The sequence below is a fragment of the Ambystoma mexicanum genome, chromosome 10 (genome assembly GCF_040938575.1).
Source record: "Ambystoma mexicanum isolate Mex_15411 chromosome 10, UKY_AmexF1_1, whole genome shotgun sequence".
Classification (NCBI taxonomy): Eukaryota; Metazoa; Chordata; class Amphibia; order Caudata; family Ambystomatidae; genus Ambystoma; species Ambystoma mexicanum.
In genome coordinates this window covers 1,115,519,673-1,115,538,296 of record NC_090932.1, presented here as the reverse complement: position 1 = coordinate 1,115,538,296, position 18,624 = coordinate 1,115,519,673, and the positions used below count along the sequence as shown (strand labels likewise).

The following is an 18,624-nucleotide window of genomic DNA, read 5'->3' as shown; positions in this document are numbered from 1 at the left end:
GGGAGAATCCTCGGGTAATCCACTACTAGCTTCATAAGAGTCGGGAACCATACTTGCGACTTCCAGCACGGTGCTACTAATAGCAACTCCGCCGTCTCCCTCCGACACTTCGCTAGAACTCTGCTCAGCATCATGAATGGGGGTAACGCGTAGTGTGGACCTCCGTTCCATTCTTGCAGGAACGCATCCGTCCCTCGAGGTCCCGGGTCCAGCCTCCAGCTGAAATATTCTGTTGTTTGGGCATTCAACCGGGATGCAAAGAGGTCTATGTCTACTGGCCCCCATCTCTCGGTCATCCTCTGAAACGCTGCTGGATCCAGCTTCCAATCGCTGGAATCCGTGAGGTAGCGAGAGTTCCAGTCCGCTATTACGTTCAGCGTCCCGGGGAGGTATTCCGCTGTGACCGACGTCTCTGACTGCAGGCAGAAGTGCCAGAAGTCCTTTGCTAGTTTGGCTAGCATTCTGGATTTGGTGCCGCCCAGGTGGTTTATGTATCGCACTGCCGATATGTTGTCCATCTTTAGTAGGACACACAATCTCATCTTCCCCTTCGTGAATGCTCTGATCGCAAAGGATCCTGCTAGTAACTCTAGGCAATTTATGTGTAATCAGAGTTCCTCTTCGCTCCATTTCCCCCCTGTCTGCGGGTCTCTGCACCTTGCGCCCCAGCCCAGACGGCTGGCATCGGCTTCTATAATCAGACCCGGTCTGTCTCCGAAAATGGCACGTCCATTCCAGGCGTCCATATTCTTTAACCACCATTCCAGCTCTGTCTTGGATTCCTGATCTAACGGCACCGATTGATGGTATCTCAGGCCTTGCTGCAGATGCCTTATCTTCAACCGCTGTAACAAAGGGGGTTGTCCTACCCTCTATGGATCTTGTGGGTGCGCAGGGAATATTCAATGCGCACTGATTTTATACCCTCGCGGGTGCAAATATAATTTGAGCAACCGTTGAAAGGAACAGCATACTTACTGCTTTCAAACAGATATCTCTCATACAGAATTCATGTACAAAATTTCAATTTCTTTTGCACAAAATTACAATTTTAATTAGTTAGCTGATGCTTATTTTCTTTGTGCAAAACATTTTAGTGAATTTTTGTATCAATTTATAATGTCCATTGTGGAATAAACAAACATAGTTCAAACTATGACAAAAGTGCAGAGACCAAATGCATGGTAATTCAAACATTCATTTGTACATTTTGACTCGTAATTTTGTTTGTAAGATAAAATGTTCCATGCCAATGAATATTGAAAACACAGAATGCAAATGCAAATGGAGGAGATGTTAGGAATTGGTCTCCTACGCTCGGCTGGAGTCTGACCTCATATTTGGTCATTATCTTCAACCGCTGCAGTGCTCGATAATGTAATGGTCCTGGAAAAATGGCCTGAATAGAAGCTGCTAACAGCCCCACAATCCTTGCTAGAGTTCGGAGGGATACTATCTGTCTTTGCAGACATCCTCTCAATTCCCTCTTGATGTCGCGAATCTTCCAAGCTGGAAGCTCGAGCGTCGCTTTCCTGGTATCCAGGATGAAGCCCAGAAAGTCCAGCCTTTGCAGTGGTTCGGTATCTGACTTCTCCATGTTCACTAGGAATCTTAGGGATGATAACAGGTCCTGGACCCATCTTGTCTGGTACTTGAGGGTCTCTCGATCCTCGGCTGGTAGTAGTAGATCGTCTAGATAAATGATCAATCTTATTCCTTTCTCTCTTATCGCTGCTGCTACTGGCTTCATCACCTTGGTGAAGGCTCATGGCACGGAAGCAAGCCCGAAGGGCATAGTCTTGAATTGCCAGAGCTGTCCTTTCCAGCGAAAAGCTAGGAAAGTTCTGAACTCCTCTGCTATTGGGATCATTAGGTAGGCATCCTTCAGATCCAGTCTCGTCAGCCAATCCTTCTCTCTGAGCGAGTCTCGGAGCTGATGGATGCCCTCCATCTTGAAATGACGGTAAACTATCCAACCGTTCAGCTCCTTTAAGTTTATAACTGGGCGCACTTTCTCTTTCCTGTGCACCAGAAACATATTGCTTATGGTTTATAGTCATAATGTAGAAACCGATACTGTCGAAAGTCATTTTTTCGAGAAAAAAATGTCGAATAATTTTTTTAATGCATTTTTTTTTCGAAATGGGGGGTTCCCCCTAAACCCCCTTTTTAAATATTTTTTTTGTTTTACCCATTTTTTTTATCCCGAACCCCAAAATAAATATATAATTAAAAAACGGAATTCGACATTTTTTTTTTCGACATTTTTTTGTCATTCGACATTATTTTTTCGAAAAAATGACGACCACCATTGCTTATAAATTCAGGGTCTCCCAGGCACCTTGCTATGGCGTACTTCGCTGCTAGCGGCCGTAGCTCCTGGTCTAGAAGCCTCTGCTCTGTGCGCTCTAAACACTGCTGGTGAGGCCTGCGCCCTTGCACGGGCGGTTGTACAAACTCTAGGCGCATACCCAAAATTGTTTGTAACACCCAGGCATCGCTGGAAAGCTCGCGCCAGTTTCTCAAGAACATGCCAGTTCTCCCTCCTCACCTTGAGTGAACCCTAGTCCATGACTAGATCCTCTTCCTCTCCGACCCCTTGGGAAGCGTCCTCTAGACGGGAAGAAGGAGTCCTGTTGCCTATTCTCAAAGTATTGGGCTCTGGGATTCTGAGGTCTTCTTCCACCCTGGATGCGACCAGTCGAGCGACCCCTGTGGCGACTGGTCCCTCCAAAAACTATGTTGGGGAAAATCTTCCGGATGGAAACCTGTGCCTTCTCCAAAGACGCGTAGGTGCCACAAAGCGGCCCTTTCCTTGCCAAAGGTCTCTCCGAAGAGGAGTCCTTGAGCTGCCTCACCGGCCTCGTATGAGGCTAAATCACTGAGCTTTGCGTCTTTTTTAAATAAAAGCCCTCTCCGGGGTTTTGATGCGATGGCGCAGTTCGCGTTACCTACGAGGCATACTGCTCTCTGCGTCCAGCTTGCCAGGATGTCGGGGTCTACTTCCTCCCCCGTATCTCTAGCTCTTTCAGCCAGGTCCATGATTTTCGCGAGAGGTCCGGCCAGGTCCAGCACCTTCTCTTGGCAACTCCTCCAAAATCTATCAATAACCTTATAGGGGTCTTTGCTTGTTTTCGAAACGAAAGTCAACATTTTGGGATCTAATTCTGGCATCTCGGCCACTTTTCCTGGGAGGTCCGGTCTCTGGCATTCCGCTCGAAGTCTCTGGTGAACCTCTTTGTCCAGCGCTTTTCGTAACCTCTGGGTCATATATTGAGCCACTCTCGGCGAGGGCTGGCAGTCCGAGGATCTCGGGTTCTGGATGCTGTCCGGATCGAACATGTCCTCCTCCACCTCTTCGAGGTGCTTTGCTTTGTGGATTCTCTTCCCTCCGCTAGGTTTGATTTCCTCCTCCTCCTCTTCCTCTTGAGAGGGGGGTTCACCTTCCTCCAGCTTTCACCTTCCTCCAGCTGCTCTTCCGAGCCTGGGTCCTCTTCTCCATCTCCTTGATCCCCTGGAGTGGGGGTCGTGAGGTCCGGCACAGTCTGACGCCACAAATATGCTTTACTGAGCTTTGCAAAGGCGTCGACGACTTCCGGGGCCTTCTCTATTGCCCCATCCGAAGGGCCCTGGGGGTCGAGAGGTGCTTTCCTCTTCCGGGCCTTAATACTCCCCATTGACCCTGATTCAGAGGGCTCTGCGGCTGTGCTCTCTTTCCGTCCGGCTTTGTCTAAGTGCTGGTGTAACATAGCCTCTAGGGACTCCAGCCTATCTTGCAGGGGTCTCACCCCCTGAGCCACTGCATCTATAAGTGAACGCCCCAGCACCTGTTTGAAGCTGGCAGCAAGATCTGATGGCTGCTCCTCTTCATTCTACTCAAAATCCGACATCATGGGAGGGTGCTGTGTGCCTGATGTACCCGTGAGGGTGTCACTGCACGCCCTTTCACTATAGGTGCTTCGGGGCCTTACTCTGTAGGCCCTTCTTTATATTATTAATGCTTATTATTATTATTTTTTAAATTTATTTATGTTGCTGCTCTGGATGGAAAATAGTTCTTATAAGGGCCTGGTATGGGCTTTCCTCATAAAGTCCTCCTTGCCTGAGGAGCGCTGTATGTGTCTCCTTACAATGTCTCTGTATGCCTCGTGAGGCTTTCCCACAGCTGATTGCTGATTAAAAAATGTTCTGATTCAGCGCACGTGCGTTAGTTCGCGCTCTTACGCCCGGAATTCGAGCACTGTTATTTGGATGCTACCTCGTAGCTTTAATAATACGCTCACCGCCGGGCATGGCTTCTTTAGAGTGCTCCGCTCCGTGTCGCATGGATAAATGCGAACGCGGAAGCAGGCACTCGTTCCGGCCCCGCCCTTGTAACGACAGGAGGCCGTGAGGTTTCGGCTTCCTAACGCGCTGCCAGCTCTGCCTCCCCGAGGGAGGGGGCCACTAACAGGTGCTCGGTATCCCTGCTGCCTCCGCGAGGGAAGTGTCTGGGGGGCTCTACCTCCATATGGTCTCTTGGACCGCTTCTGCCTTCCACGACCGCGGGCAGACACCCCTAATGTGCTGGGCATACGGCACGGGGCGAGCGTGTCATGAGGAAGGCAGCTCACACAAACGAGCTAAACACGCAACAGAGATTAAACCGCTCGGCGGCCATGGATGGCACGTCGCCGCGCTATATACGTCTGTAAAATAAAATTACCGATCCGAAGATCAAAAGCTCAATGCTCCTTCCTGAGATACCATCCCTGAGCCTGTTGCACTCTGACAAGATCTGTTAAACACTGTATCTAACCCTACCCATGCTGAAACTAATACATTTCCACATTCAATAGGGAGATAATCAGAAATAGTACTTATCTGCTTGAAGAGCAGTTAAAGAAGAGGAGGATCTCAGGGACAGGAAGTCGTTATTACTGAGCATGGAGTGAGATGGACTACAGATACTATGGGGATTGTTGTTCAAAAGAAGAAAAGTCTGTTCAGACTGTTTTCAGTGTTTTGTTATGGTTTTTTGAGTTTGTTGAAACTGCTGGAGAGTAGTAAATTAAAGAAGTTGAAGCATAATGCTTGCCTCCAGTCTTGTCATAGAAATAAGTACAGCACATCTATAGTAAAACAGGAGTTATAAACAATCCAGAGAAAAATAAGCAAAGAGGAAAGGAAAGAAGGGGAGGGATAAATGTAAACGGCAAGCCAAACTAGAACAAAAGATATACATAATATTATTTTTTTAAACGTTGCCCGTATAAATCATTAAATGGACCCCATATTGCATTATAATCATCTCGAGATGTTTTCGTATGAAAGACACCTTTTCCTTTGCTGACAATAAAACCATACCATGCATCCATTTCTCATGCAGTGGCTTATCTGAACACTTCCATTTCCTTAAGATTTTTCTTGTACATTATTAAAGCTCTGTAAAACCAGTATTTAGTCTCATAAAACACCTTCAGATTCAATGAAATGACAACTGACCCAAGACAATAAGCATTGACAACCTAGAAATGTTACAATTTGTCACTATCTCCATTCTATTAATAACATCATCCCAATAATCCCCAATTTTGCCACATTCCCAAAACATATGTAAGGTTGTGCCCTTTGCAGCTTTACATGACAAGCATAAGTCCATTGGTAACCGTTCAGAGTCTTGCATCTTGGATGGTGTCCAATACAAACAATGAGCAATTCTCTGTTGGGTGTATCTCATATGCAGATCTACCTATATATGCCTGAACAAACAACGTCTGATTTAGGAACTTTAAGTTCGTTCTCCCAGAATAAATACTTTGAGTCAGCCATGCAGGAAGTTGGAAACAGTAGCCAATATAACATTGAGGCAGACATAGGGTGAACCCTCAGAAGACAGCTCAACTCTGGTTCATTATGCATTTGTTGCATTAGCGTGGGAAAATAGACACAAGAATGTTGGATAATAATTGATACTTCTACACCTCCAATGCACATAGCTTATATTTGAAGCGTATATCTACCAACCCATCTCCAATCAAGACATCTTTAATCTTCCAAATGCTAGCTTTCTGCCAGGAGTGCCAATGTATCGAAAAATTCCCCCAGGTAATAGCTGGGATGTACCAGAAACTTGATTGAAGTGACAGCAGGGTTTTAACATTGTTTTCCTTATGGACATTTTTCCAGGTTTCTACAGTATGATGAACGGGTGGTAGCACTAATTAATCTTTTGTTTTTCCATTGTCAACAAGCAGTCCACAGCAATGGGAGACACAGCATCATTCTCAATAGAAGCCCAAGCTCGGTTGGAATCAAAACACATATTTATCCATGCAAGAAGGCCACAGAATTAGAATACCACCTGGTAATTCTTCAGTATTGTATAACCGAAACCATCATCCTTGACTGGAAGCCTCAAGATCTTCATGGGGATATAGGGTCTCTTTGTCGCCCCCCCACAAGAAATGATTAAATATCTTCTGTGCCTCTTTCAAAATCTTGCTTGGGAGTGGAAGTGGGAGCATATGAAAGAGGTAAAGCAATTTAGGGAGGAGAGACATTTTGATGACACCAATTTTGCCCATAACGTGAGATTCAATTTAAGCCACCCGTTATAATCAGAATTAATATCTTGTAACTTGATTTTAATGTTGCAGATCGATAATGGTTGACTATTGCTTGTTACTTGAATCCCCAGGTGTTTGAAACTGTCTCAGAATGTTTTGGTCCACTTTCCGTGATAAGCAATGGTGCCGAAAAGGCAGAGTGAACTGGTCATTTATCTACCAGGTTTTGGAGCTACATTTTTTAGCCTCTTCGAACCTTTGCAACATGAATCTAAATCTCAAGTTCTTGTTGATAGGTTACGTTCGGACACATTTCCGATTAATTGCGGAAGCAGTCAAGGTTGTCTGCTCTCACCCCTTCTCTTTGATCTTTATATGGAATCTCTAACATGAGGGTATTAAAGGTATTAATTGTTGTTCTTATATCACTATGGTTTTATTATAGGCTGACGATTTACTCATTTTGATGTCTAATCCGGAAATGTCTTATAACAAAATGTTGGAAACACTTTTACGATATGGCAAGTACTCGAACTTCAAGGTGAATGTTTGAAAGACTGTGATATTCCCAATCACTTTTTCGGGGATCAACATGTACGATGGGCTAAAGAATACATTTCTAAATAGACACGAGCAGCCTAGTATCAGCTATGGCTCCTGCTTACCAACCACCAGCTTCAGGACTTCCAAACCCTAGCCCTGTAGCATCGAGACGGGCAAAGGCGATCCCCGCAGGTGTTCCTAAATCAGTATAAGATGCCACAGATAGGCTCCTCACTGGCATCAAAAAATTCTATCATATCTCCCCCACTCTCGGATCTTCCTTGACTGCCTGGAACATCCTCGAAACAGCCTGCAGAAAGGGCAAGGATGTGTCAATTCAAATGCCTCCTTACCTAGCTTAAAAGGTAGCCATCTTTAGAGGTCAATGCAATTTCCAAAGCCACAACATCATGAGACTGGAAACAAACAAATGCCAGGAAAAGAAAGCCGGGAAACAGGCCTCCTCGTGCTACACACCATTGCTGTAGAATAACATCCCACCAAACATCCGCACAGCTTCGACTATCCAGCATGTCAAGTCATAACTGAAGACCTTACTGTTCAGTCTCTCAACTAGTACGCAACATTAGAGCATACAGCCTAGACAGTGCTATTCAAAAATCTTTGCGCTGAGCCCCCTCTCGAGTAAACATATTGTTGACAAGCCCCCCAGATGCCATGTCTGGCTATACTTTCTATTAAAAGCAGTCACTGTACTTGCTTTTTTAAAAGCCTAGCACCACCACCGGATGTTCTTTGGGCCCCCCAAAGGGGGGCCAGCTCCAAAGGTTGAAGACCACTGGCCTACCGTCACATACGTAGAACTGCATGACAAAGGCTCTTCACTGTATGGTGTTACTGTTTTTTTCATAGTGCTGTCTGCACTTTAGAAAAATCTATCGATACATACAAACTTACATATGAGTTAAAAGTAATATGTTCTGCTATTTTGGGTGCCTCTTTGCACCCGGTTCTTGAAGAGAAGAGGAAGCTAAATGTAAGTTCGATGAGAGGGAGAGGCAGGCATGAAACATGAAGTGTTGATGGGTAGAGGCCAGAATGATTGATTATTTTAAGTTCAGCCTTTAGCAGCATTTTATGTATTTAAAATGTGATGCTTGATCAAAAAGTGAGCTGCTAACTTGCACTCAATGCCCTGAGACTGACCGGGGCTATGAATTTGGCAAAAAGTTGTTTTGAGAGTGTGATTGTGTTGCGCTTTCACTTGCTGTTTTTGTCTTTCAAAGAAATTACAATATACAGGTTTTGTATTACCTCTGAGTTTAATGATGATTTCACAATTGGGTGCCTTGAGACAATTGAATTATCTGGGCTCTCAAAACAACTTAGAGGCCAGAATGACCAGTTTCTTGTGCGCCAGAAGGTTTCTAAGTGCTTCTTAAGGGGCCACTTGGGATATCTTTGTATCCAGAAGGAAACACCAAGTTTCATAACACTGGATCCGTTACTAGTTTGCAAGTGGCTGGTCTGGAAAAGGAGGGTATATATGCGAGTTATGAAGAGAGAGCTGTACACTGCAGCTGCGCTGGGGTTAGTTAGGTGGTGAGGAATGCTAGCTGGCATTAGGCTGCGGTATGTATGGTGTACAGTGCACACACTTCCGGCTGAGAAGAAAACGTGTGGGGATTAGTAGGGGGGAATGTAATTCTGAAATAAACTCTCAGATCATGTTCTTTAAGCCCTGCCATGTTTGTACACAATATTTTGCATGCTTGTTTCCCGTTTATATTATAAATGCAGGACTGCATGTACTGGGATGAAATAACATATGTCCCTAAAAGCCAGGAATGGTTGCCTAAGACACCCTGATCTCTACAATCTGGTTTCTTTTCAATCGTAATGTGTGTCTCATAGTCTCAGAAGAGTCTGTGTGATTAGGTGAGTTGCTTGTAATCAGTGTTTGATAGAGGCATTCAGCTTCTTGTTGTGGTGCATCACTGCATTCAGAGGCTCTACACTCGGGAACAATAAGTGCAAGTCCTTGTCCTTTGTTTTGCTCGGCATGCATCCTTTCACAAACTCTATACATACTTTCCATCATCCCTCTTCCCTTTACACATCGCTCATGTTTGTTTTGTTCTGCTTCTGCCGCACCCTTTGGCGTTCCTCAGATCTGGATGCACTTGGCGGGGGCACAATATGCGACTTCCTCGGTATTACACCACTAGGGTGGTGAATGGCACAGTATAAACACTGCATAACGTAAGATAACGTGCATGTCATCTGCAGTGTCATTTGCATATCAAGCAGACAGGCACAAACTGTAAAGGTCATTACTTTGTGGCTCCATTTACTTAGGAGTTTGCACCGATTGATGACCCACCTGGGGGCTTTGAAATGCCAATGCCACTAACACTTGACAGGTGCTGGGAGTGATTAGACTAAGAATGCCTTACATGGTCTGCAACCTGTGGCTCTCCCCGTGTTTTGGACTACGACTTCCATGATCCCTCACCATTGACTTTGGTGGTTGTGGCTAATGGGAGTTGTAGTCCAAAACATCTGGCGAGCCAAAGGTTGCAGACCCCTGATTGTCCCTACAACAAAGATGTGTGCAACAAATATTTGCATTCCAGTGCAAGGCCCTTCTGAAGGTGCACCGCCCTCAGGGTGGCTCTCACGGAGGCACGACCTGCCACAAAAATTTCAGATTAAGCTAAGAAGTCCTTACCCCCCAACCCGCACCGTGGGGTCAGTGTGGGAGGGACGTGTTGCCCGCACCACTGCCCACTCTCTCAGTATGCTACTGCTTTGGGCAGTAATAGGAGGTCGGAGTCATTTCAGGCTGCTAATATTAGAATTTCAAAACAGTTCTTATTGGCTACAATACCTTTTTGCACTACTTAGAGAGCTGGGGCCAGATTACAGAAACTTTGCACTGGTGCAAGTGCAAAGTTGCACGGTATTAGCACTAGGGCAAAGTGTGCCCTATTTTTATATACACAGGGACACATTAGAAAACTATTGCATCATGACGTATTAAAAGCACCAGGGCAGAAATTGCCCTAGTGCAAAAAGATATTCCGTATTATCACTAGGGCAAACTTTGCCCTGGTGCAAAAATGCAGTAGAAATGAATCTTTTTTGCACTAGGGCAATTTTTGCCCTTGTGCTTGTAATATGCCAAACTGCCCTTGTCATGGTACAGTAGTTTACTAGTGTTTGGCAGTGTTTTTAAAAATTGGGCAAACTTTGCCCTAGTTCTAATACCGTGCAACTTTGCCCTTGCATTGGCGCAAAGTTTCTGTAATCTGGCCCGAGAAAGGGAACCTCTGCGAGCCGTGATGAGAGACACGCACCCCACACAGGGACCTCTGAGACGTTTGTTTGTTTAGTTTATTTGTAGAGCACTCCGGACCCGTGGGTAGAAGGGCGCTTAAGGACACGCTTACAGGCAAAAGATATGCATGTAGATTTGCAAGTACATCAATTTACAAAAGATTTACATAGTACAACAATTTACATATAGTGCAGGTAAGTTGCGGCTGTTAGATATTCGGGATGTTGGTGGATGCTACTCTTTGTTCAGTAACCAGCCAATAACAAGTTTCCTAAAGATCGGGAAGGAATCAGTAGTTTTAATTTTGAGTGGTATGGTGTTCCAGAGTTGGGAGGCTAGTACAGTGAAGCTCACACCTCCTGCTCTTTTTAAGGCATGTCTGGGCACTAGCAGGCATAAGGAGTTGGATGATCTAGTGGTTCTGGATGTGGATTTTAGAGTGAATTTGTTGGAGAGGTACGGTGGGGCTAGATTGTTTAAGGCCTTGTAGGTGAGGCAGATAGTTTTGAGGTCCATTTTGTGCTGTATGGAGAGCCATTTGCACGCTTTCCTGGTTGTGGAGCACTCAAGGGGGCAGCGCCGGGGTCGGACTAGGGAAGACTCGCCTATTGATCCCCTGCCTTTCTTTGTCCCCCTAGTTCTGGCAATTAACATAAGTTCAACTTGATGGGTGCTGCGCCTTCTGTCAGCCCTAGTGTGGCGATTAAAAAAAGTACACTGGGATAAGATAAGTACTTTATTTATCGAGGCCCGCACGCCGCCACTGCCAGCTACCGTTCCCCAACTGTCAAATCCCAACGGTCACACCTCCCTCCCGCTCCCAACGCTCCATGGCGCGGCAGGTGGCTCGCGCCATGGAACACAAGATCGCAACACCTAGTTCCATTCGGAACTTGTGCTGAGGTTCTGGGCAAGTTTGTCGTGTATTCATTCTGTTGCGTCACGCAGTGCTGCGCATGCAGTATTTGCACATTCCAAGGGAATCAGGATCGCTCAATTGCGCAGAGGTTTCTGGTCTAGCTGCGCCTACTCAGGCACACGCAATCCGACAGGTATCACCGCGGGGAGGGGTTCCAATACCATATACCACTGCCTAGGAGATGATGTTAGGAGTTGCCACATGGTCGCCGGCCATGAAGGTTAGCATTATAGATACGTTGCAATAACAATTGGGACAGACAGGGCCCTACTGCAATACAGCACATTCTTTCAACTCAATTTAGCGTCCATGGCCCGTTTCACCAAGACCTTTTCCCCAGTGCTTAAATGCATCGAAACGTGTGTTTTTTGGGAGTTTTGTTTGCACCAGAATAATTGTCCTCGTGCAAAATGCCCTTGCACCCTTGCAACATTTCCATAATATGTGTAATTCCTCTGCTAGCCCCATACCCTGTCAATCCCCCAAAAAGTAGATTCATAAATCACTGTTTTGGGCTGTGGAAACTTGGCACTAGCCTTGCCGTGAAGTAAACAGGTGTTTTACGTTCTCAGACCCACAATTTGGGCATGCGTACACCTCCTCCAGATTACAGAAATTTTGCACCAGTGCAAGTGCTAAATTAGCACAGTATTAGGACAAGGGAAAAGTTTGCCCTATTTTTTTTAAAACACATGGATATATTAGAAAACTATTTCACCATGACAAGTGCAGTTTGGCATGGTACAAGCACCAGGAAAAAAAGATGCATTTCTGGTGCCAGATTACATAAACTTTGCACCAGTGCAAGGGCAAAATTGCACGGTATTAGCACTAGGGCAAAGTTTGCCCTGGTGCAGTAATGGAGTGAAAAGGTACATTTTTTGCCCAAGGGCAATTTTTGCCCTGGTGCTTATACCATCACAAACTGCACCTGTCATGGTGCAATAGTTTTCTAAAATGTCCAAGTGTTTTTAAAAAATAGGGCAAACTTTGCACTTGCACCGGTGCAAAGTTTCTGTAATCTGGCCCCTGGAGTCTCGAGATCAGAGAGCTGCAAGTAACGATCTCGTGCACACAAAACCTAAGGGGGGAGGTTCAACAGAACGACCTCCCGGAATCTACCTTTGGGGGCCCAGAGCCCGTGGCAGTGTTTGCGGGCACAGCACGGTGGGTGGGAGTGTTCAAGACAAGAACGAACCACTGTGCTTTGCAAGAACTACACAAATCAAATAAGAGCAGAGCAAAGAGCCACAGTTCACACTGCAAATTGAAAATGTGCCCACAAAGGCCTTTTCATGTTCTCCCTTTGCAAAGGCCTCTTCAGCCGCCGAGATTAACTCGCTCTAATTTATGTTCTATGTTAAAGACCGTATCTCGCCCACTTTCAATAGACTTATAAATCAATCCCAGAAAATTCAAATTTGAATAGATGTTTTTTGGTGATGACAGGGAAAAAAGGCAACGGGGAATGTCAGATTATCGTTTTTTACAGTGCGCTTTCAGATCGATTACAGAAACGTTGCACTTGTGCAAGAGCAAACTTGCATGGTATTAGCACTACGGCAAAGATTGCCCCGTTTTTAAATACACTGGGACACATTAGTTAACTGTTGCACCATGACAAGTGCAGATGGGTATTTTAAAGGCACCAGGGCAAAAATTGCCCTAGTGCAAAAAAGAGACATTTTTGATGCATTTTTGCATCAGGGCAAAGTTTGCCCTAGTGCTAATACCATTCCGTATAAGCACTAGGGCAAACTTTGCCCTGGTACAAAAATGCAGTATAAATTAATCTTTTTTGCACTAGGGCAATTTTTGCCCTGGTGCTTCTAATGTGCCAAACTGCGCTTGTCATGGTGCAAGAGTGTTTTAGTGTGTGTCAGTGTTTTGAAAACTAGAGCAAACTTTGCCCTAGTGCTAATACCGTGCAACATTTCCTTTGCACTGGCGCAAAGTTTCTGTAATCTGGCCCCAGGCTTCATCATGATGTCCGTAAACGTGCGTTACTCATTCATACTAGAACCAGGGGCCAGATTACATAAATTTTGCACCGGTGCAAGTGCAAAGTTTGCACGGTATTAGCACTAGGGCAAAGTTTGCCCTATTTTTAAAAACACTGGGACATATTAAACAACTATTGCACCATGACAAGTACACTTTGGCATGGTAAAAGCACTAGGCCAAAAATTGCCAGTGTGCAAAGAAGATACATTTTCTATTCGTTTTTTTACCAGGGTAAAGTTTTCCCTAGTGCTAATACCATTCCATATTAGCACTACGGCAAACTTTGCCCTGTTGTAATAATGCAGTGAAAATGCATCTTTTTCGGCTGAGGGCAATTTTTGCTCTGGTACTTACCCCATGGCAAAGTGCTTTAGTCATGGTGCAATAGTTTTCTAATGTGTCTCATTGTTATTAAAAAATAGGGCAAACTTTGCCCTAGAGCTAATACCGTGCAAACTTTGCACTTGCACCAGTGCAACTTTTTGTAATCTGGCCCCTGGACTGCTCAAACGTTCAAACAACTACTGGGATCGGAAGCAAGGTTGCCGCAGCAGTTGCTAAACCCACTGAACTACCTCACCGTGGTTGGTCTTTGTGACTTCCCTGATAGACAGGTACCTGCGACGAAGAGACACGGAAGTGTCATTCTGCTGTGTGCCATGGGAGGAGGTACATGCTTTGGTCTGCTTCTCTCATTTGCAAGTCTAAAGGCTTTCAATGAATGCGGGGCATATTTGCTCAGTGGTGAAAGGTGCAAGGAGGGCACCCGTTGCGCGACATCCCTCAGCAGAGGCTGCATTCCAAGAGAATTAAGGGTGCCCACCTCATTTTATGCACACCTATAATTAACGCCTGATTTATGTAAGGGTATGTATGAGGGCTTCATCGACCATATAAAGAGGGGATAGACTGCAAGAAAAAACACCACTTCATGTATTCACACTCTGGTATCACTACGCACCCCTTTTCACTAAAGCACTTTTTGAACTGTTATCTCCATTTTGTATTTCTTTTAAGGTATTGGAGACTGCAAATAGCAAATGAAAAGCCCTTATACCAGCTAAGGACTCACTAGCTGCCCACAAGCGACCGTAGACCTCCCAATAAGGAAACCCCCCAATAACTGGCATACCTCCATCAAGATCCGGCCCAGGGGGATGCCGTCGGCGGTGATGTCGAAGAAAACGCGTGGGTTAACCATGATGCCAGCTAAGGGTACCGCTGCTCCAGTCCAAGACTGTCGTACGACCTCTATATAGAGCAGGAGCGGCCCAGGCGCGCCCTGGACGCAGGCGGGCCTGGGCCCCTCGCCAATGGGAGCTGGGACCGCTAATACCCCCTGGTTTAGCGAGATGGGTCGGGGAATCCCTGGCCGCTCAGATGTCAATGTTTGGTTTGGGAGCCGGTGACCCTTACCTCATCACCCACCCTTACATCACCATTGAACCCCCTTTCTGACTTTGTATCCATGAAAGGGCTTGGAATGAAAATACCCCACCCGACTCTAGGCATGTGTGTGTGACTTGTCACGAAAGATCGTGACAGGCCTGCAAGCCGCGCACAGAACGCCGCTCCATCAGCGCATCTCAAAGCCACGCACTTCTAGTCCCGCCCGCAGAGATAGCCAGACAAAAGCACCCCAGCGCAGCCTGGTCATTCAGAGCAAAGCAACAGCCCACAAACCCCGCGTTTCCTTGATGCTGCGGCCAGGTGATCTCTGGGGGCGCCATCTCGCACACCTTCAGAAGAGGACATGGAGGCAACGGGAGGGGGGCGATGTTAAATTCCGCCTTCCAACGTTTGCCACCTGCGTCTTGCTGAACCATTCCTAATCTTCCCGCACAGCCAGAACTTCCATTGCAAGCCCTTCACAGATTTTAAATTCACCAATGCCCCCTTACGCCCTTTCTAAATTTACACCCCTTTTTAAAATTCCATCATATCCTTTGACTTTAAACCTTTCCCTGCTCTGCAAATGTTAATGTTAAAGCATATTTGTACCGCGCTCTATCACCACCAGAGTGGTCCCCTGGCGCTCTGGCTGCTCTGAAAATGGGAGGGGAGTGAGTTAGTGGGAATAAGCGGGAAAAGAGCAAGAGAGCAGTGATGTGCCATTGGCAGGCTCAACACGGTTAACACCGCTCCCTGGGCTTGGGGTGTTTTTCCGGCCGGTAGCCGTTGTGTGTTGTTGTGCGAGTCTATGTGTAGTTTGTTTTGTTTTTGTGGTGTATTGAAGTTTGTTGTGCTATAGGGTTGTGGTTGTGTTTGGTTAGAGTTTCAGAGGTGTATGCAGAGGGGTGAGGTTGTTAGTGGGTTGGTTATTGGTATCGTTGTCTGGAAGTGATGTGCTAAAATCTCCACATTCATTCCAGGTGTGGCGTGGGAACATCTCTGCATTTCTGTCTAGAACCGGCATCCAGCGATATTCACAATCCTTTCCTTATATTAAGCCCATCAGTATTCACAACTGTGTCTAAATTCCGCCCCTGCCCACTTTTGAAGCCTGTCTGTATGTGAGGCGAGCAAGTTTTCGTGGTTCCATCCCAAAAAATGACCTATTCTATCCAGATGTGGCAATGGTCGGCATTCACAATCCTATCCAGCCGGACATGCCGCTCATGCAGGCTTCCGCTCATACCCCTTCCTAGCTTGGCACATGCCAACACCCGCAATTACGTACAGGCATGGCATCTGCCATCATTCACAGCTCTGTCCATGCCCGGCTCATGCCAGCGTTCACAACTCCGTCCAAATGTGCCTACACCAACACTCGGAATTCCAAGTGAGTGTGGCACTTGGTAGCGTTCATGGAGTGGGCGGGGTTGCTAGATGGAGTTGGGCCGGGATGCTAAGTTCTATCCTTATGGGGTTGTCACTTATGTCTTATTCCACTTTGCGTAGTCTCTTTGGTTATTTCAGGGTTTCCCTTAGGTTGTAGGATGGGGTTGGGCAGGGATGCTAATTCTGTCCTCATGGGGTTGTTGCTTGTGTCCTATTACGCCTAGCATTGTCTATCTTGTTATTGTGGGAGTTTCCCTTAGTCGGTTTTAGGGTTGTCTAGGTCATCCTAAGTTCTGTCGTCAACCTGTTCTTTCCTGTTGTTTGTGTTTCCTGTTCGATTGTTTAGATGTTTCAATTTGATTCTGTTGTGTTGAAGAGCTGGGGTTTTAGTAGTTTTCTGAATTGTAGGTGGTCTTTGGTGTTTCTTATTTGTTTCGGGATGATGTTCCAGGTTTTTGCAGCCAGGTGAGAGAACGATGAGCCCCCTAGTTTTTTCTTGACGTACGGTTTTGGTTCCAGGCAGATTTCATTGCTTGATCTGAGGAGTCTTGTTGGCTTCTAGATTATTTTCTTTTGTAGGAATTCAGCTCCCTGTCCGCTGATTGCCCTGTGTGTTATGCACATTGTCTTGAATGTGATGCAATGTTTGACTGGGAGCCAATGTAGTAATTTTAGTGCTGGGGTGATGTGGTCTCTTCTGGATTTTGAGGAGGAGTCTAGCAGCTGCATTTTGGATTATTTGTAGTTTCTTCAGGAGGTATTCTAGCATCCCGAGGTAGAGGCTGTTTGCGTAGTTGACTCTTGACATGATGAGGGCGACGAATGTGAGTGTTTTGTGGGTGAAGGAGAGGAAAGGTAGGATTCTTCTTGTTGTGTAAAGAAGGAAGAGGCATTTCTTGATTCTTGCATTTATTTGTGGTTCTAAGGTTAGGTTGTTGTCCATCAGAACTCCCAGATTTTTTTACTACCTTAGAGGGTGTGGGCGTGGTTCCCATTTCCGTCGGCCAGGGAATGTATTTTTATTTATTTGCATTTATAAAGCGCACAGAACTGCCCTGGGGCATCGTGGCGCTGTTACAGCAGACTTAGTCATGAACACAAGCATAGGAATGTGTTTACAGATGTAACCGAGTTACATAGTACATTTCACATTGGTAATAAACATTGAGCTTAAAGGTTATGCTATGCTGTGGATACAATGCAAGCATGAGAGTGAATGTGGCAGACTTTAGCGGAATAGGAGGGTTTTGAGGTTTTTACGGAAGGTATGGTATGATTTTTCGTTCCTTAGTGAGGTAGGTAGGGAGTTCCAGTTTTTTGGTGCGAGGTGTTGGAAGCTGGTTCCTCCCGCCCTGGATCTTTGAAACGTGGGGACATCAATCATGTTGGTGCGGTGAGCTCTGGTGGGTCTGATGGAGGCTTTCGGTGTGATTCTTTCTGCGAGATAGGGTGGGGCATCCAGGGATAGGCATCTGTGTGTGATGGTCATGGCTTTGAACAGTATGCGTTCCTTCACAGGTAGCCAGTGGGCATCTCTCCTTGCTTGCGAGATGTGTTCTCTTTTTGGAATGGACAGTGCTGCCCGGAGCGCATTGTTTTGCGTGATTTGGAGTTTTTTTAGGTTGTGGGCGGAGGTGCCTAGGAACAGTGCATTGCAGTAGTCTAGTTTTGTACCTATAGTGGCTCTGGCGATGGACAGGCAGTTTTTGGCGGAGAGAAACGGCTTGACAGCATTTATCATCTTGGTGGTAAGTGCTGAGGAAGAGGCAATGGCGTTGACTTGGCGAGACATAGATAGTGAGGCATCTAGGTGAACGCCTAAGGTTTTAACAGACTTGGAGACTGAGATGGTGGAGTTGTCAATGTTGAAGGATTTGTATTGGGGGGGGAGTTTGTTGAGAATTTCATTGGTCCCTACTATGAGGATTTCGGTTTTGTCCCCGTTTAGGCAGAGGCCGTTGGCCGCCATCCAGGTTTGGATGGCTGTGTAGATTTTGGTTAATGCAGTAGCATCTTCTTCGTAGGTCCCAGTTAGAGGGAGTAGTACCTGCGTATCGTCTGCGTAGTTGGTGTACGCTATGTTACGACAGTCGAGGTCCTTGAAGAGAGGAAGGGTGAATATATTGTAGAGAGTGGGGGCGGTGCAGGAGCCTTGTGGGACGCCGCAGTGGATGGTGGTAGGGGTTGCCGAGGCAGTGTCTGAGAAGACTTTCATGAGTCTGCCATTTAGGAATGAGGCAACCCAGGCAATGGCTTCCGGGGAGAAGTGTGCTTCATTTTTTAGGTGCATGCCTAGGATATCGTGGTTGACAAGGTCAAAGGCGGCAGATAGATCCAGTAGGAGAAGGAGTGCCGGTTTGCCTTTATCCATAGTGTCTGCAAGCTGTATTTTCAGATCAAGTAGGGCTGACTCTGTTCCGTGACCTGGTCGGAAGCCTGACTGTCTTTTTCCTAGGATATGGTTGGTTTCGAGATAATCCTGGATTTGTGTGTAGGCCATTTTATCCAGAATCTTGAGCAGGAAAGGC

The 18,624-nt window shown here is 46.1% G+C and overlaps 1 protein-coding gene across 1 annotated transcript in view; it reads right to left on the bottom strand.

The window, feature by feature from the left end:
- Nucleotides 1-14,574, bottom strand: part of LOC138492044 (peptidyl-prolyl cis-trans isomerase F, mitochondrial-like) — a 183,054-nt gene extending 168,480 nt beyond the window's left edge. The window contains exon 1 of the mRNA XM_069618971.1: nt 14,448-14,574. Within this exon, the coding sequence (XP_069475072.1) occupies nt 14,448-14,516 (69 nt within the window). The 5' untranslated portion in view covers nt 14,517-14,574. The remainder of the gene's footprint in view (nt 1-14,447) is intronic.
- Between the last annotated feature and the right edge of the window lie 4,050 nt (nt 14,575-18,624).